The sequence below is a fragment of the Dermacentor silvarum genome, chromosome 3 (genome assembly GCF_013339745.2).
Source record: "Dermacentor silvarum isolate Dsil-2018 chromosome 3, BIME_Dsil_1.4, whole genome shotgun sequence".
In the NCBI taxonomy this organism is placed as follows: Eukaryota; Metazoa; Arthropoda; class Arachnida; order Ixodida; family Ixodidae; genus Dermacentor; species Dermacentor silvarum.
The window spans coordinates 10,792,433-10,809,931 of NC_051156.1; the positions used below are offsets into that span (position 1 = coordinate 10,792,433).

Genomic DNA, 17,499 nt, shown 5'->3' on the forward strand with positions numbered 1-17,499 from the left:
TCGCCTACATCGACGAAATAGTACGAGCCAGCACTGCTTTCGCCTTCACGGATTCCAGTGCACCTTCAACGACGACTGTAGTACCTGAACCAACTTTCGACGTCAATCAGAAGCTTCCCAATCATAAGAAAGTACAGCTAAAAGCTCTGCTCCTGCAATACAAGGACTGCTTCTCGTCGTCGTCAAAAGTTCGACAAACCCCTGTCGCCAAGCACCGCATTATAACCGACGAATATGTCCGCCCACTCCGTCAGAGCCCGTACCGAGTTTCGGCGCGCGAACGCGAGGCCATAAGGCAACAAGTCGACGAAATGCTACGCGACGACATCATCCAGCCGTCCAAGAGTCCGTGGGCGTCCCCCGTGGTGTTAGTGAAGAAGAAGGATGGAACCCTACGTTTCTGCGTCGATTATCGTCGGCTCAACAAGATCACGAAGAAGGACGTATACCCTCTCCCACGGATTGATGACGCCTTGGATCGACTCTACAACGCAAAGTATTTTTCGTCGATGGACCTCAAACCGGCTACTGGCAAATCGAAGTCGACGAGAGGGACCGGGAGAAGACTGCCTTTATAACACCAGACGGACTGTTCGAGTTCAAGGTCATGCCGTTTGGTCTTTGCTCGGCACCTGCGACTTTCCAACGCGTCATGGATACAGTACTGGCAGGCTTGAAGTGGCAGACTTGCCTCGTCTATTTGGACGACGTCGTTGTGTTTGCCTCAAGCTTCGAAGAACACCTGCGGCGCCTTGAAACAGTTCTTCAAGCAATCAAAACCTCCGGACTCACGTTAAAGCCCGAAAAGTGCCACTTCGCATATGAGGAGCTCTTGTTTTTGGGCCACGTCATCAACAAGTCTGGAGTGCGCCCCGACCCTCAGAAAACTGCGGCAATCTCCAACTTTCCTCCGCCCACTGACAAGAAGGCAGTGCGTAGATTTCTTGGACTGTGCGCCTATTACAGGCGCTTCGTCAAGAATGTTTCACGGATCGCTGAGCCACTGACGTATCTCACGAAGGCCGACGTCGAGTTCAAGTGGGAGACGCCGCAAGTCGAAGCATTCGAAGAACTGAAGCGACGCCTGCAATCGCCGCCAATACTTGCGCATTTCGACGAAAACGCCGATACGGAAGTCCACACCGACGCAAGCAGCGTAGGACTCGGCGCCGTGCTTGTGCAGATGGACTGACGGACTAGATAGGGTTGTAAGTTACGCTAGCCGGTCGCTATCGAAGGCGGAAGCAAATTATTCCGCAACAGAAAAGGAGTGCCTCGCCATCATCTGGGCTACATCAAAGTTTGGCCCCTACCTCTATGGCAGGCCCTTTAAAGTTGTGAGCGACCACCACGCCTTATGTTGGCTAGCTAACTTGAAGGGTCCTTCAGGTCGCCTCGCACGCTGGAGCCTGAGACTTCAAGCATTCGACATCACCGTCGTTTACAAGACCGGGCGAAAGCACTCTGACGCCGATTGTTTGTCTCGCGCCCCCGTCGAACCGCCGCCACAAGACAACCAGGATGACGACACTTTCTTGGGACCCATCAGTGCCGACGAATTCGCCGAACAACAACGAGCCGACCCGGAACTAAGGAGCCTTGTAGACTACCTGGAAGGCAAGACCGTCATTGTGCCGAAGGTGTTCAGGCGAGGATTGGCGTCGTTTTTCTTGCAAAACGACATTCTCCTAAAGAAGAACTTCTCGCCTCTCCGAGCCAACTACCTCCTCGTGCTACCCTCAGCATTGCGTCCAGAGGTTCTGCAAGCTCTCCATGACGACCCAACGGCTGGACACCTCGGTTTTTCACGCACTCTCGCGAGGATACAAGAAAAATATTACTGGCCTCGCCTCTCTGCCGACGTCGCCCATTACGTAAGGACATGCCGAGACTGTCAGCGACGCAAAACACCGCCGACAAGGCCAGCCGGACTTCTACAGCCAATCGAGCCACCTCGCCGACCGTTCCAGTAGATCGGGATGGACTTACTGGGGCCTTTTCCGACGTCGAAGTCCGGGAATAAATGGATCGTCGTCGCTACGGACTACCTCACCCGCTACGTCGAAACAAAAGCCTTGCCCAAAGGCAGTGCCGCCGAGGTAGCCCGATTCTTCGTTGAGAACATCCTCCTGCGTCACGGTGCCCCAGAAGTCCTCATCACCGACAGAGGCACGGCCTTTACGGCAGAACTAACTCAAGCCATCCTGTGGTACAGCCAGACAAGCCATCGCCGCACCACCGCCTACCACCCGCAGACGAATGGCCTCACCGAGCGCCTAAATAAGACCATCGCCGACATGCTGGCAATGTACGTCGACGTCGAACACAAGACGTGGGATGCCATCCTTCCGTACGTGACCTTCGCATACAACACGGCCGTGCAAGAAACGACGCACATGGCGCCGTTCAACCTGGTCTACGGAAGGAACGCGGCAACGACGCTTGACGCCATGCTACCAGACGTCGCTGACGAAGAAAATGTCGACGTTGCCACTTATTTGCAGCGTGCCGAAGAAGGTCGACAGCTCGCCCGCCTGCGCATCAAGAACCAGCAGAGGACCGACAGCCGAGACTACAATCTTCGACGACGCTACGTCGAGTACCAGCCCGGCGACCGTGTTTGGGTCTGGACTCCGATTCGCCGACGAGGACTTAGCGAGAAACTGTTGCGTCACTATTTCGAACCATATAAGATAATCTGACGTATTGGCGCACTGGACTATGAGGTGGTGCCAGACGGCATTTCGCAATCACAGCGGCGCCGAGCACGACCTGAAGTCATCCATGTGGTGCGTCTTAAACCTTTCTACGCCCGCTGACGACCTTAGGTACTTCGTTACTTTGTTATTGTTTTTTTTTTGTTTGTTTGTTGTTTATTACGCATGGTTTTGTTTTCGCTTTCGTGTTTGTAGCATCGTGACGATGCTTTTTAAAGGGAGGGTATTGACACGTATACATGTTTCATCTTTCACCGGTGGCCGCTTTCCACCGGCTAACAAATGTTAAACGTTATCGCTCGGCGCAGGACGCGCCTGTATCGGAAGTTTCTAGAACGTTATCAATGCTTCTTTCCGTTGCCTGTTTTCACCGACGCTTATTTATCTGATTGTATGACCGACGCGAATTGTCTAGAACTTTCTGGAAGACACGCGGGCCTCAGGCATTAATCTGGAACATTTGATGACTCAGGTATAAAAGCCGACGCGCTTCGCCGCTGATCAGATTTTCGACGATCGCCGACTGTGTTCGCCGGTATCGTTCTGCTTTGAGTGTACCTTGCTTTTGTGAAATTCCATGAAATTTGCACACATTACAAACACCAACGCCTAACGTATCCACCTCTCTCTGTGTCGAGCACGCGCCAGAGAGAAATATTGTGGCGCCAACTACAAACTCGCACTTTTCTTACCCCACGCACTTTGCACTTATTCTTTCCCGACACATACCCGACACCCAAGTGTCGCTTCTGCCCTGTCCAAACAGCAGATCTCTCCCATATAATGTGGAAATGCCCCATCAAATATCCCCCCCGCAACCTCAAACCATTAATTAGTAGCGAGGAGCTGTGGGAGACTGCCCTGCGCAGCTCCGATCCCACCCTGCAGGACCGAGTCCTGAGGTGGGCTGAGGAGGTAGCGGAGGCCTACCACGACTGGTAGGCGGACGTCTGGCAGCACAAGGTGCTAAGACTGGAGCACACAGGCCTCCCTCTCTCCCCCCCGGCCCCTCCCCTTTCTTAAAAAGGGAAATAAAAGTTCATTCATTCATTCATTCACCTTGCTTTTGTGGGCACAGGTTCGCCCAATAAACAACCAGTTTCGTCGTACACAGTTTTACGACTGTTTTCTTCAGCGTCACTACTAAGTGACAGTATTTACTGACTAGTTCTCTCGCAGAGTGCTTCAATTTGTGTTATACCGGTGTCACACGGCCATTTTGATAGCGATCGAGACCGATCTGGATCAGAATGTTCGACCGCGATTGGCTCCCTTCCGCAGATTGAGCAAAGAAGCCAATCGCGTCCAAGAAATTCGACCCAGATCGGCCTCGATCACGATAAAAAGTGCGCCGTGTGGCCCCCTTATTTGGCAGTGGAATGAAGTTGTGTTTGAAAGAATAACAAATGTAGCCTCTGCCACTACATACGAGAAAATATTGTATCGAAGAGCTGACAATTCTCGCAACCTATTGGGACATGTGCCGAAAAAGGTTTACCAAAATGCGTTATTTTACTGATGTGTGCATTGGTTCACATTAGACTGAAATGCCAAGTCCTCAGGTGATGCAGGAAACCGGCGAAACGTGAACATATCACATCGGCAGTGGTCTCGCGGAGTGCTGTGTTGTGGACACACTATACTCCTCAAAATCGTTATTTTCCGCTGGTTGTTTGTGCACCCATAAACTGCACAGTGCTGGCCTGTAGCCTTTTGATGAGTATATATGCCATTATTTACGAGCGTAAGTCATTCATGACAAAAATAAACGGAGCTAAATAAAGCTACCACTCCGCAATGCAAGCGCAAGGCAAGCTCACAGTCCCGACCGAACAGGCAACACTGACACATACTCTCCACGCCAGACCGTCGGAAGTCCCCTCGTGAAAACGTCTATAAAAGGCGGCCGAGGAAGATGACGATGGCTGATAGAATCCCAACTTTCACATCCAAAAGTATTTGGCACACAGTCCAGGAAAAATTCCATTAATGAACAGCTTGAGAGCGCACCACTTAACATTATTCAGTGCCTCTTGCAATGCAACTGTCGTACATGCTGGTACTTCAAATGTTTTTAATGTAGACAGACTTGTTGCCCTGATCAAGTACGCCCTTATATGTGCACTATCGTGCTCCATTTTGTCGAAATGGACAGGTATCCTGCACTACGCTGGTAGTTGAAATCTTTTGAATGCAAATTCAGTGGCTTCAGCAGAAAGGCTTGCCCACATACTATCGCTGGCATATACAGGGTGTCCGAGCTAACTTTAGCCAGAGTTGAAAATATGCCGGCGCACACTAAGAGGACGTGACCAAATGCATGTTGCGGGCTATTGTTTGCAGTAAATCACACTATCTTTTGTATGCGGATCAATTGCATAATTAGCTGATATTAAATAACCAGCGAAGCCAACAAAATTCAAATTATTAAGTTGTAGAGCGGTCTGCAAAACGTCCGATTAAACAGTTTCTAACTTATTAGTTGTTTTTTTTTCCTCTTGCTACAGATGCCTGCGAAATAAATAAAAAAGTATACCACGTGACATGCTCGCTTGCGCGCCGTGATTGCAGTGCTACCAAACGTTCCTCGTACAAACAAAAATAACATTTAGCAGGGCGTGCTGCCGCTTAAAACGCAGGGCAAGTGTTATCGCAGCGCAAGAAATAACGGTTGCTGGCGTAAATCGCGCAGCCAACGCCTGCGTCGGTGCCCTGTCGCCTTTTAAGCAGCAACACCCTGCTAAATGCTATGTTCGTTTGTACGCGGAACGTTTGGGGACACTGCAATCACGACGCACCAGAGGGCATGTCACATGGTATTTTTTTTGTATTTTGAGGGCATCTGCAGTGAGCGGGAAAATACTAATACTTAATAGAAACTTATAAACTGTTTAATTTGACGTTTTGTAAACCGCACTTCTTTCCAAACTTCGTTGCTTCATATGTTGGTTCATTATTCCTAACTAGTTATGCAATTAAGCAGAATACAAAAAATTGTGACTTACGCCATACAATGGTAAGCAACATGGGTTTGGTCGCGTTAGAATGCATCGACATATTTTAACATTCGGGTTAAGGTCAGCTGGGACCGAGTCCCAAAGGTCAGCTGGGACCGAGTCCCAGCTGACACGAAGGCCGCGCAGCGTAGAGTATGTGCATTTGCTCTTCACTTGGTAGCACCAGAGGTAGCACTGAGGTGTAGCACTGAAGACTTCCATCTAGGTGTGCTTGCTAGATAAGTGGGGAGGCCTACAGATTCTTTCAAAATTTTGCAGCTTATAATGAAACAACAGCACGAGTAAGCTGCAATGTTAAAGACATACTAAATTTTATTATGACTTATGAAAGTAATATATACACAAAATATGCAACTACAACACTGTATCCTGATCATAAAAACAAACATAATGAGGGGAACTTTATTGCAGAAATTGTTTTGAAGAGGCTGCTCAATGAAATCACATATGTGGATTCTACATTAAATTTACCAAGCATTTCAAGTGAAATTAGCGACATCTTATGTAATAGCATACTAAATTGCGTTCACTCGCCCGTCCTGTGCTAGCAGTGTGATTGTTTGCATTTCTTAAGCGATTTCGAGAACACTCTTTAAAGCAGATGAGGGAAGATGTCCCAATGTATGTTCATGTGTTCTCCGCACTTTCACCAGTGGCCGCTGTGTTGATGCCAGTGGACTGAATGAGAACGATCAGTTGGCCCATTCCAAGGGAGCAAGAATAATTAAAGTCGCTATGTGCTTAAAGCATTATCACGTTTTAAGTCATCTGTCAACTGCTCACTACCACTCAAGACAACACATTCAGTCACAATGCATTCGTCCAATACTTCTGCGGTTATTGGTACACTGTTGCCCTGTAATCGTATTTTGTACTTAGACCTCCCCGCAGGGACAATTTTATGCAACTAATCATGCACGAATTCATACCGTACTGCCATGGTTAAAATGGCTGTGTAAATAAGCCATCACATTGTCACTAAGAAGCAAATTCCAGCCTTCAACTTACTTAGTGCACTGACATGCCTAAATAGAGGCTCCTCTGCTCTGTCTGACATCCGCTAGGAAAATTTGTTGCACAAGGACCAAGAACCGCGACATGCCCTGTGGCGCGAAGTGCAGGAAGAGCGCACAAATCGAAAGAACCGCGCGAGCACTTCTCAAGCACCGTGCGTACACTGGCACACGTACGAACACGGCAGGCGGCCGACTAAATGCCGCGAAGGCCGCGCAGCGTAGAGTCCGACACCAGTCACAAACTGCTAATAATCGTGACTACCTGGAGTAACAGGATATTTTACGTCAAGGGGATTCACGATTCACATATGCAGTATCCACTAGCGAGTTATGCAGCATATATGCGGCATCCATTCGCGAACTAGAAAAACTATAAGAAGCAGAAAGCTACAATAAGCAGCGCAATATATCGCAACCGTGCAGAGGTGCCAAAGAAAATTGAATTTGCCCGTCTCACATTGGAAACAAAGTTCCTCTAAAGACCATGAAATACCAATAACGTAATATAAAACGGGCCAAAACACAATCGAAAGAACCTGAATCTCAAGCGATAAAAGCACAATGTGGTAAGCAATATTCTATGGGTACGCTGTAGCACACGGCATAGACGGGCACTTGACCTCATCTCTTGCTCTACCATACCCGTAATGAATCATCAACAAAGAGCCTGTATGTCAGTTTTCTTGTGTGCAACATTCTTGCGAAACGGGAAACTGAAATACCGCGATCACAGCTGTCAAGAGGATATAGGCAACGTGCGCAGAGACAGCAATTCCCACCTTTCTTCGCATCCTGCCAAACTTGGTAGTTTCACTCCTGACGGCGGATCCCGATGTCAGGCGCACAAAAGCAACATTTTTTTGACCTTCATCCTCATACTGAGCTTTACGCCTTAAATACAACATCACTGAAAAGGCTCCTCACATAGCGACATGAGAATCAGATTGAAGCGCAAATTAGTGCCCTCCACTCAGCACTCTTTAATGCAAAACTAAGCTGCTCAACAAATTAAAACCATACAAACAAATCACTGCAGACGCAGTGTCGAATAAGACAGCACAACACTGCAATACTTGCATGAGTGTAAAGGAAATCACGAGGACATATTCGTCACACTTGTTTGTTGTGCCGCGCGATGAGGAAAAGGACGCAAAAAAAGCAGTCGAACTCGTGATGAAAAAATGCAAGCTACCTTTATGAAAACTAAAACCAAACTACATTTACGAAAACTATATAAAATCAAACTACAACCACACAGAACCTTACGCCACATGAAACGACATACATACAAGGCTAGACAGCTAGGGTTGATAGGAATCCGAGAAAGAAAGTCAAGAGAGCACACGGTACGGTGTACATGAGACGAGGGCTTACCGAAGTGAGGGGCGATGACGTGACGACATCGGACACGCCTCGATGTTGGAGACGATGCGGAGCGACCGAACCGGACCGAACTGGAGACGACCACTCACTGGCACTAATCGGTCAGCCTGCATCCGAGCCGCAGTGCAAGTTGCAGGAATCGTCAGCCTGCCCAGCGGACAGCTTGCGCTCCCGCGGACAGCTTGCGCGCGAGCCGCAGTGCTCGGTGCATATGCGGCCATTAGCTAGGCCACGAACGGTGCTCCGCCGAACAACTGACCAAGGAGACTCCTTGCCCTTGATCCGCAATGCTCGCGGCAAGTGGTAGCACAGCAGGCCAAGCCACGCTCCGAGCTGCAGTACTCGCGCTGGCGAACACCTTGGTGAAGGGCAACGGTCGGGCGGCAGCTCCATGGACGGCCGCGTTCCTTAGAGCCTTGATTGTCGGCGTACGACACTTCGGCCTGCTGTCTTCCGTCTCCCGCTGACTAGCCGCGTGTCTCGCCACGAAGCATTTCGCCACGTGCTCGCCATACGTGGCCCAATACCACTGGGCCATCGCTGATTTGGCGAGATCACTCACATCCGTGGTCAAATCGCGAAAGAATCCGCGCGCACTTCGTCGTCATCATTTTCTTTCACTCATCACAATGACAAAGGACAGCACAATCGAAAACAGGCAGAAGCACATGACAGCCCAAACAAAGCGCAATTACGGAACTATGCACAGGCCAGTTTCACGCGGGAGTCGGCAGCCGCGGCCACAAGCTTGGGCATGTACACCGTGGTCATGTGACCGATGTGACGACGGTATCGCCACCTTGCGTAAGGTTGGATAAATTACGAATTCTCCCGCCAAAAACGGCGCTGTCGAAAACCCAGTACGCAAGGTAATTGAACAGATACGGCTAGTCTTATGAAAACGTTTTCAAGACGTATTCACCCCTCGTTTTTAAGCTGTCGTGCCTGTGACGTTTTTAAAGCGTAAATCTGTTTTAGACGTTGAATTCATTAATACGACGTTTTGAAGACTATGTGCTACCTGGGCCACAGGGCCGATGTATGCACCACTCCGACCCAGAAGAAATGCAAGAGCTGTGGCACAGTAAATCCGCCAGCTGATCATACCTGTCAACCTTGCTGCGCGCTCTGCGGCAAGGACCACACGACTGGCGATAAGGCATGTCATCGCCGCTTCCAGACACACCTCCTACTCCAACAACGAGGGGAACGCCTACGACTGGAACAACAAGAAGCGAACCAGGAGTCTCGGCCATCGACCTCTGCAAGTGGAGACTCCGCTCAGCCAACACTGAAGTCGACGCCCCAACCACAAGCTCCCGAACGCAGCAACTCTCGTGGACGCAGCCGGTCTCGTGGACGCAGCCAGTCTCGTGGACGCAGCCACTCCCGACATCGCAGTCAGTCACAGGGATGCAGCCAATCCCAAAGTGGACCGGATTCAACATCGACGCAGCATCAACGAAATGCCACCCTTAGAGCGACCACAGCTAAAGTCTAAGACGCTCCCCCCAAGGTAAGCTGGGCCAGCATTGTCGCCCACACACGTCACACCACGCAGCCTAAAGCAACCACAGTGAACACAGTTAGTAATGCTACCATGCACAGCTTCATGCAGGAGCTCCGATCCTTGCGTGCTGAGACACAAGACCTCAACGCAAAAACGTTAAGCTCAAATCACAACTTGCAGACATACAACACAAACGATTAACATCAAATGCAGACATTGTTCCTGTCCCTGCAGTAGAGTCCCCGCACACCATCCAAAAATCAGCCTTGCACAAACGCAACGCACTCGAACCCATCACACAAGCGACATCATCAGCATATACTCCAGAAGGGAGTGTCAACTCTGAGGCTCTCATTCAGCTGCAACAGAGGATAGACTGTAAACTCAGCGAAGCATTAGACTGAAAGCTCGCCGAATTGCTCGACGCCTCCATTACAAGGGCTCTCGAACGCGCAATGGAGACCCTCCTTGCTGCGCAATTCGAAACGCTACTACTACCCAGAATTGAGCAAGCCTTTGCGGCAAGAGAAAAACAGCGGCAGGAAAAAATGGACGACACGCACAAAGCCTTTCAAGACATGGTCGCGACCCTGGCTCAAAATCACAATACCCGTTTGACAGAGTTGGAAAACGCCCTACGCCGTCCCAGAGCAGGTCCCCTAAAGAAGCCTTACTCCATCCTGACAAAGATGGCTACGAGTAATCGCGAACGAGCCACCTACTGCATTTGGCAGTGGAACTGCCGGGGCTTCCGGTACATTACCTCTCTCGTGCCACATACCCCCCCCCCCCCCGATATTATCGCATTACAAGAGACCGGAAAACCGGCTAAGCTGTCGGAATACGCGGCGTACACTGCAGTTTCGGATGAGGAACGCAGGCCCCAAGTAACCACACTAGTTAAGCGAACCATTCCGGTTATACAACATCACACAGGCATTGATACAGCAGCCCACATTCTCCAGGTGATCATCCCGTCTGCAAGGCGCACGCAACAGAGCCTCTTCATCCTCAATGTATATAGCAGCCCCAAACAACAACATAGATTTCTACGACTCTTCGCCAAAGCAGATCAAGTAGCCAGAGGAGCCCCCCTGCTCATTGTAGGGGACCTAAACGCCCCTGCGGTGTCATGGGGATACCCGGAGGACCGCCGAAAGGGAAGATAACCGTGGCTTGACGGACAGAACCTAGGTCTTACTCTTGTCACGGATCCAACCTGTCCAACTCGCGTGGAAAACAGCGTTAGCAGAGACGCTACTCCGGACCTGACATTCGCAAAACGAATACAACAGGCAGACTGGATCAACACACAAGACAACTTGGGCAGCGACCACTATATAATTCAAACCACAGTTCGAGCGGGCCCGCGAAAGCCCAAGGGCCTTCAACTCCACCTCAGAGACTCGGACGCTTTCCGGCAGGTCAGAGCCATCACCTCTCTCTCCGGTACCCAACACCTTTTGGAAGATTGGGTCGCATCCTTGCTGCAAGACGTGAACAAAGCAACTAAATTGGTGCCAGAGGAAGCCAAACTGCAGGAGGCAGATAGCAAGTTACTGCATATGTGGGAAGCCCTCGCCAGTCTGCAGCGCAGATACAAACGCAACAATCTCAACCGAACGCTCATAAAACGCATTGCCGCGCTCGCCCTTCATATCGAAGACTATGCACAACAACTTACTCGCGAAAATTGGCACAGCACATGCGACAGCATGGTGCGGCAACCAAACCTACCCAAAACGTGGAATATGCTTCGTTGCCTCCTCGATCCGGCCAACAGCAAGAACACACAACAGCACAACTTGCAAAAGATTATTCACACCCATCCGGGCACGGACGCACAGATTCTTCAAGAGCTTATCGACCGCTACGTAGGACCTCAGCCTGCTACACCAGCTCCAGCATACACTGGCACCACTAATGACCATCTGGACGCGCCCATACAATCTGCAGAAGTACGTGCAGCCATCCTCGCACTCCGCCTTAACTCGGCCCCGGGACCTGATGGCATTACTAACAAAATGCTTCGCAACCTAGATGAGGACTGTCTAACAGCCATAACGGCTCATTTTAACGCGTACTGGGAAACTGGACAACTCCCGCCACAATAGAAAGAAGCCAAAACCATGATTCCTAAACCCGGGAAGCGCCTCCTACTCGAAAACCTCCGCCACATATCACTTACTTCATGCGTCGGAAAGGTCTTAGAACACGTCATCCTCACACGCTTACACAAACATATGGACGACCGCGATCTCTTCCCCAATACCATTGTTGGCTTCCGCGCTAAACTTTCTACACAAGATATCATGATTCAGCTCAAGCAAGAAATTATCGATGGCGATAAAAGCTCGAGGCTGGACACCAGAGCCATCTTGCGGCTAGACCTAACTAAGGCTTTTGATCGAAGGCTTTTGATCGAAAAATCGAAGAACTTGAACAGTATCAATGAATGAATAATCTCAAATCAAGGGTATTCCAAAAATAAACAGATGACGTCATGAAAATGGTTGAAAAAGTAGGTGAAGCACTTGAAGAAAGCCGCCAGGAAAGTGACATTAAGACATGTCACTGGGTCCCGACACCGAAACCGGATGTGCACAAGATTGTTGTTCGCTTCGTCCAACGAAGGAAGTGAGATGAGTTGCTCGCCAAGGCCAGAAAGAAGTGGCTGACATGTAAATATCTTGGTCTCGAATCTAAAAACTCTGTGTATGTAAATGAACACCTGACACAAAAAAACAAGAAACTGCTCACAGCCACGCGCAAGAAGAAATCTGAGGTGAACTGGCAGTTCGTTTGGACATCAAAAGGACGCGTGTTGGCACGGAAAAATGAGACTTCAAGGGTCATCCGCATAGCCTCCAAAAATGACCTCGAAAAAATTACGTCAGAGCGCGAATAGGTTGTAAGGCCCGCATACACTACCTCGAAAATTCTTTTAAGATGGGATTTGAATCGATCAGTGAGACTTATTATGACGTCCTTCGTCTCAACAGAGAAGCCACATGTTTAAAATCTTTTTCGGCTATGCATATTAATGCAAGGAGTATAAGGAACAAAGTAGACAAAATTGACAATCTGATGTCGTTAATAGAAAATAAGTTTGATGTTTTATGTTTTACCGAAACGTGGTTATCACCAAACGACCACATACCTTTCTTTGAAGGATATCGCTCGCAGCACATAACTAGAATCAATCAAAGGGGAGGTGGTGTAGCTATATGTATATGTACATAAATGAAAGGATACGCTTTACCGCAGTGGAAAAATTCTCTGTAGTTACCGAAGACGTAGAATGTATTACTGTACATTTAGGAAAGGCCTCGGCATCGGTAATATATAGACCTCCTACTGGCGATAAACAAAAGTTTAGCAATTTTTAGACATGTTGCTATTCCATGCCTGTTCTAGCAATCAGCCTGTGATAATCATGGGAGATATAAATATAGACATTAGCTCACATGACACTTCCGCATGGTAACTGAAATCACTTCTTGCTTGCCACGCCTGCAAAAATCATATTAAGTTACCAACCAGAGTTACAGCGAATAGTGCCACTTTAATTGCCATCTGTGTTACAAACGTAAACGAAGATGAAGTATTTACCGGCGTTCTTGCAAGTGACATAAGTGACCATTTACCCCTATTTTCCTTTACCAATTTCACGAACAACAATGGCTCTACCCATGTACCTTCTTATCACCGAATAATAAACAATTTTTCTTTAGAACACTTTCGGGAATTATTTGTAGCTATAGACTGGCAGGCGGTCTACAATGAAAGTGATGTTAACGCAGCTTTTAACATCTTTCTTTCAAACATACAAAGTTCTTATGAATCGGCTTTCCCGCTACGATATGAACGAAACAGAAATAAGTACTAAAACCTTGGATAAACCGTCATTTATATACCGACATAAAAAGAAAAATGCGATGTACCACCTTTCTATAAAAACACCTGAGCAAGAACAGTTCGCGACATACAAAAAGTTCAGGAATCACCTACAAAGCAAACTGAAGAAAGTCAAACAAGATTACTACCCACAACTGTTTTATGGCATACGCAACGAAACAAAACTGATATGGAACGCTGCGAATAAAATAACGAGTAGAAAGTCAAGTTGCGCGTCACAGATACAACTGCTGAACAAAAGTCAAATGAAGAGCATGAACGAACATTTTGTACAAGCTGGATTCGAGAGGATCCGAAAGAAGCGTGGTTCATGTAATCGATATGACCAGCTCTATCTTTCTGCAACCCACAGATAGTGCAGAGATGCAAAATCTGATAGACAAAATGAAGTGTACAGCCTCGGCAGGACGTGATGGAATTCGTCCTGAGCCGAATAAATATGTTTCGGCCGAAATAAGTGTTGTTCTCGCTTACATTGTCAATTTGTCAATACCTTCAGGAATTTTTCCTGATGCGCTAAAAACCACTCGAATAACACCAATCCATAAAGGTGGTGCGAAAGATCCAATCTCAAATTACCGGCCAATATTGGTCTTAAATATATTTTCAAAACTTTTTGAAAGTGTCGTGGTTGACAGGCTGTGGTCTTTCTTGACTAAACATAATGTAATCTCTAAGTACCAATATGGTTTCCAAAAAAGATAGGTCAGCAGAGCAAGCCCTTCTAGATATCAAAGATAAAATAATTGAGAACATTGAAAAACAGAAGGTTACACTTGGTCTTTTTTTAGATTTACGGAAGACGGAAGGCTTTCGACTAGATTGATCATAAAATATTAATAAATAAATTAGAAATCTACGGGATACGTGGCGACGCTAATGATTTAATAAGAAGTTATTTAACGAATGGAAACCAATTTGTTGAAACAAATTCTGTTGCCTCTGACATTTTACCTATAAAGCAGGGCTCAAAACTGGGCCCACTATTGTTCTTCATATATGTAAACGATATTGTACGAATACCTGGCTCACCCGACTTGGCAATGTATGCCGATGATACCAACGTATTTTTTTTTACATCCAATGACACTTCCGAACTTACTAATATTGTTAATGCGTATCTAAATCGCTTGTCAGTTTGTCTGAGAGAGAATAGTCTAGAATTAAATACTGGAAAGACCACATACATTTTATGCAGAGCTCGTAACAAGAACATACCCAATGAGATCAACATTTATTTCAATGAAACGGCAATTAACCAAGTCCAAGAACAAAAATTATTAGGCGTATGGTTCAATGAACATTTATTCTGGGGTTCACATATAAGGATGCTGTGCAATGACCTTTCTAAATCTGTCGGTATCATTAATAGAATAAACCATCTAATTCCGCTTTGGCTCAAACAACAGTTATACAATGTTCTCTGCTTAGTATGCGGTACAACTTCAAAAACAAACAACAACAAATTAATTCTTTTACAGAAACGAATCCTTCGTATGTACTGCAATTACCATGGCCGTTTCGTAGACCTTGAAACAGCTCCATTATTCCAGCGTTACTCCCGTCTTCGAGCAGACAGAATACATTATAAGAAGCTTCTGGTCACCATACATAAACGAAAATTATTCACCAAAACGGACAAATATGAAATATCTCATTACCCACTACGCCGGAAAACCAGGCACGTTCCAAAAACAAGAACAAATGATGGAAAACAAACATTCCTATATCAATCGACAGAAATATTGAACAAGGTAGGATAATTATTAAATTTTAACACTTGTGAAAGCTCGTTTAAAAAAGGGCTCAGTGCATTATTACACGCCGAAGACATTGCTTTCACTAATTATTGATATTTTGTTTCTTTCACATCTGTACGTATGCATGTATGACATAAACAGTCTATATAGATACCATTTGTGCTAATGCTTTTTGTGGTTTACTCAATACAATGAACAAATGTTGTATTTGTTACTGAAATTCTGTTCTCTCGTGAGAGATGTATGCACGTTTTATATGTATTCATTTGCATTGGTTATCACCGCTGTTGTAATTGTGGGGGCTGGGACCTCTGTCAGGCCTTTGTGCCTTTAGTCCCAGTCTCCCCTCGTTTGGACGATAATTAAAGTTCATTCATTCATTGATGTCATGGCTTATCAGTCATGTTATCATCCGTTTTGACACCTTTGCTAAGGCACAACTGGCGGGAAACCGGAACGCACATGGAGCCGAAATGATGATGATGATGATAGTTTCATTGCGATAGCAATTATATGGACACTCCAAAGCAGATTCCTGCCGTCGGCGTCACCGTCGTCGTCGCCGTCGCCGTGAGGTTCCTTATGACGTCAATGGAGATGAAATCGTCGCCGCGCGCCGCCGAACGCTGTATGTGCGAGTGAAAGGGCGCGAGGGACGCGCGCTTTCACGGGGAGTGAACCCCTGGCGGAGAACAAACGCGCGTTCTGCGCCGTGCTCCCTTAAGGGCTGCAGAAGTAGGCGTTAATTTCCTTCTTTACAATCACCATATATGTAGAGCAAACGCGCCTTCATCCGACGCGCGAAAGGCCGTGGGGGGGGGGAGGGGGAGGGAAGGGAGGCGACGTTTAGCTGCGGCACCAAGTGCCTATTTAAATCAGAGGCTCCGGCAACAGTCAGCAACGGCGCACGCTTTTTGTGCGAACGCGGGCAAAACGCCGACGGCGTCGACAACAGTTCTGCGTGTTGCCGGTGCTGCTGCATGTCCAAGTTTATACAGCTGATAAAGCTAATATCATTACTCCGTGTAGCTCTCTACAAATTTGCTATCGCAATTGATGCTTCGCCTTTCAGGTGAAACTGCGACAACTTTTTTGTCTACACGCGGACACAATCCTGGGGGAACTAGCCCTTACCAGCTTCGCTGTAAAAGGGAAGCGACCTTCGGTCAAAGAACAGCTACAGACCAAGCGCAAGGCCGAGACCACGTGGCGCCGATTGGAGGACTGGCACTCGCAGGGCTGCAGGCGCGTACTTGCAAAAGCGAGATGTAGTTTTTGCGGCATGAAGCGTCTGCAATTGCCTCTGGTTCCCATCGTACGTCGTCAGGGTGTCGTACGTCGCCACGCATGTGGCGATCCTCGAGCGAGCGTTTCCCTGGGAGGACGCGAGTTCGTTTGGGCAGTGTGCCACGCGCAGAGGTTCCTTGATTCGGGGCACGGTCTCGCGCCTCTCGGAGCTATAATTCTCTCACTCCGAGAGGCCCTCGCATCTGCCGCCGCTCAACGAGATCACCGAGCGCGTGCTGTCGCCCTGCATACGAGTGCAACGTCTCGTGCACGATGGCCGGTTCGGCATTGTCGGCCATATCGTCATCGTTCCGGTTGACGTGGAGGAGATGGTGTGCTCGCTGCGCCGCGACGTTGTTGTCCTTGGCACCAGAGGAGGTGATGCCAGCGACAGCAATGGCAGTAGGTGAAAAAGAATCTGGAAGACAATGAAGGTGACCTGGGACTCGGCGGCATGGCCGCATCAATGCGAAAACACAAAATAAAATGTGAACATATACACTTGCGTCATTGACTCAAAAATGCTTCAAATTGTATCAGATAATTATCGAGGGTGGTTCCTGTCGTAATATGTTTTACTTTACTCGCTAAAATTAACGGGTGTTGACCTAAATCACTTCGGTAATTGCCAAGTGACAGAGATTTCTGCATTATACATGCATGTGAACAGTAAATCGGTGCTGTAACTTTATCAAAGTGCTTTTTCTTTCTACTTCAGTAGGATCTGTTATGTTTCTTTCTCCGTCTTTCTGAAAAGTAGGAAGGCGTATGTGCCCCTTCCGGTGGCAGTTGCCAGCCTGCTTCTCGCTTTCCCTTTCCTGTATATATTTTTAAATCAAATAATAATAATAATAATAATAATGTAATAATAATAATAATCATAATCATAAT

The 17,499-nt window shown here is 47.6% G+C and overlaps 1 protein-coding gene across 1 annotated transcript in view; it reads left to right on the top strand.

Annotated features, from left to right (window-relative positions):
• LOC119445317 (venom metalloproteinase antarease-like TpachMP_B) overlaps positions 1-17,018 on the top strand; it is a 141,005-nt gene extending 123,987 nt beyond the window's left edge. Inside the window, exon 7 of the mRNA XM_037709631.2 lies at positions 16,800-17,018. Coding sequence (XP_037565559.2) covers positions 16,800-17,018 — 219 coding nt within the window. The remainder of the gene's footprint in view (positions 1-16,799) is intronic.
• The last annotated feature ends 481 nt before the right edge of the window (positions 17,019-17,499 follow it).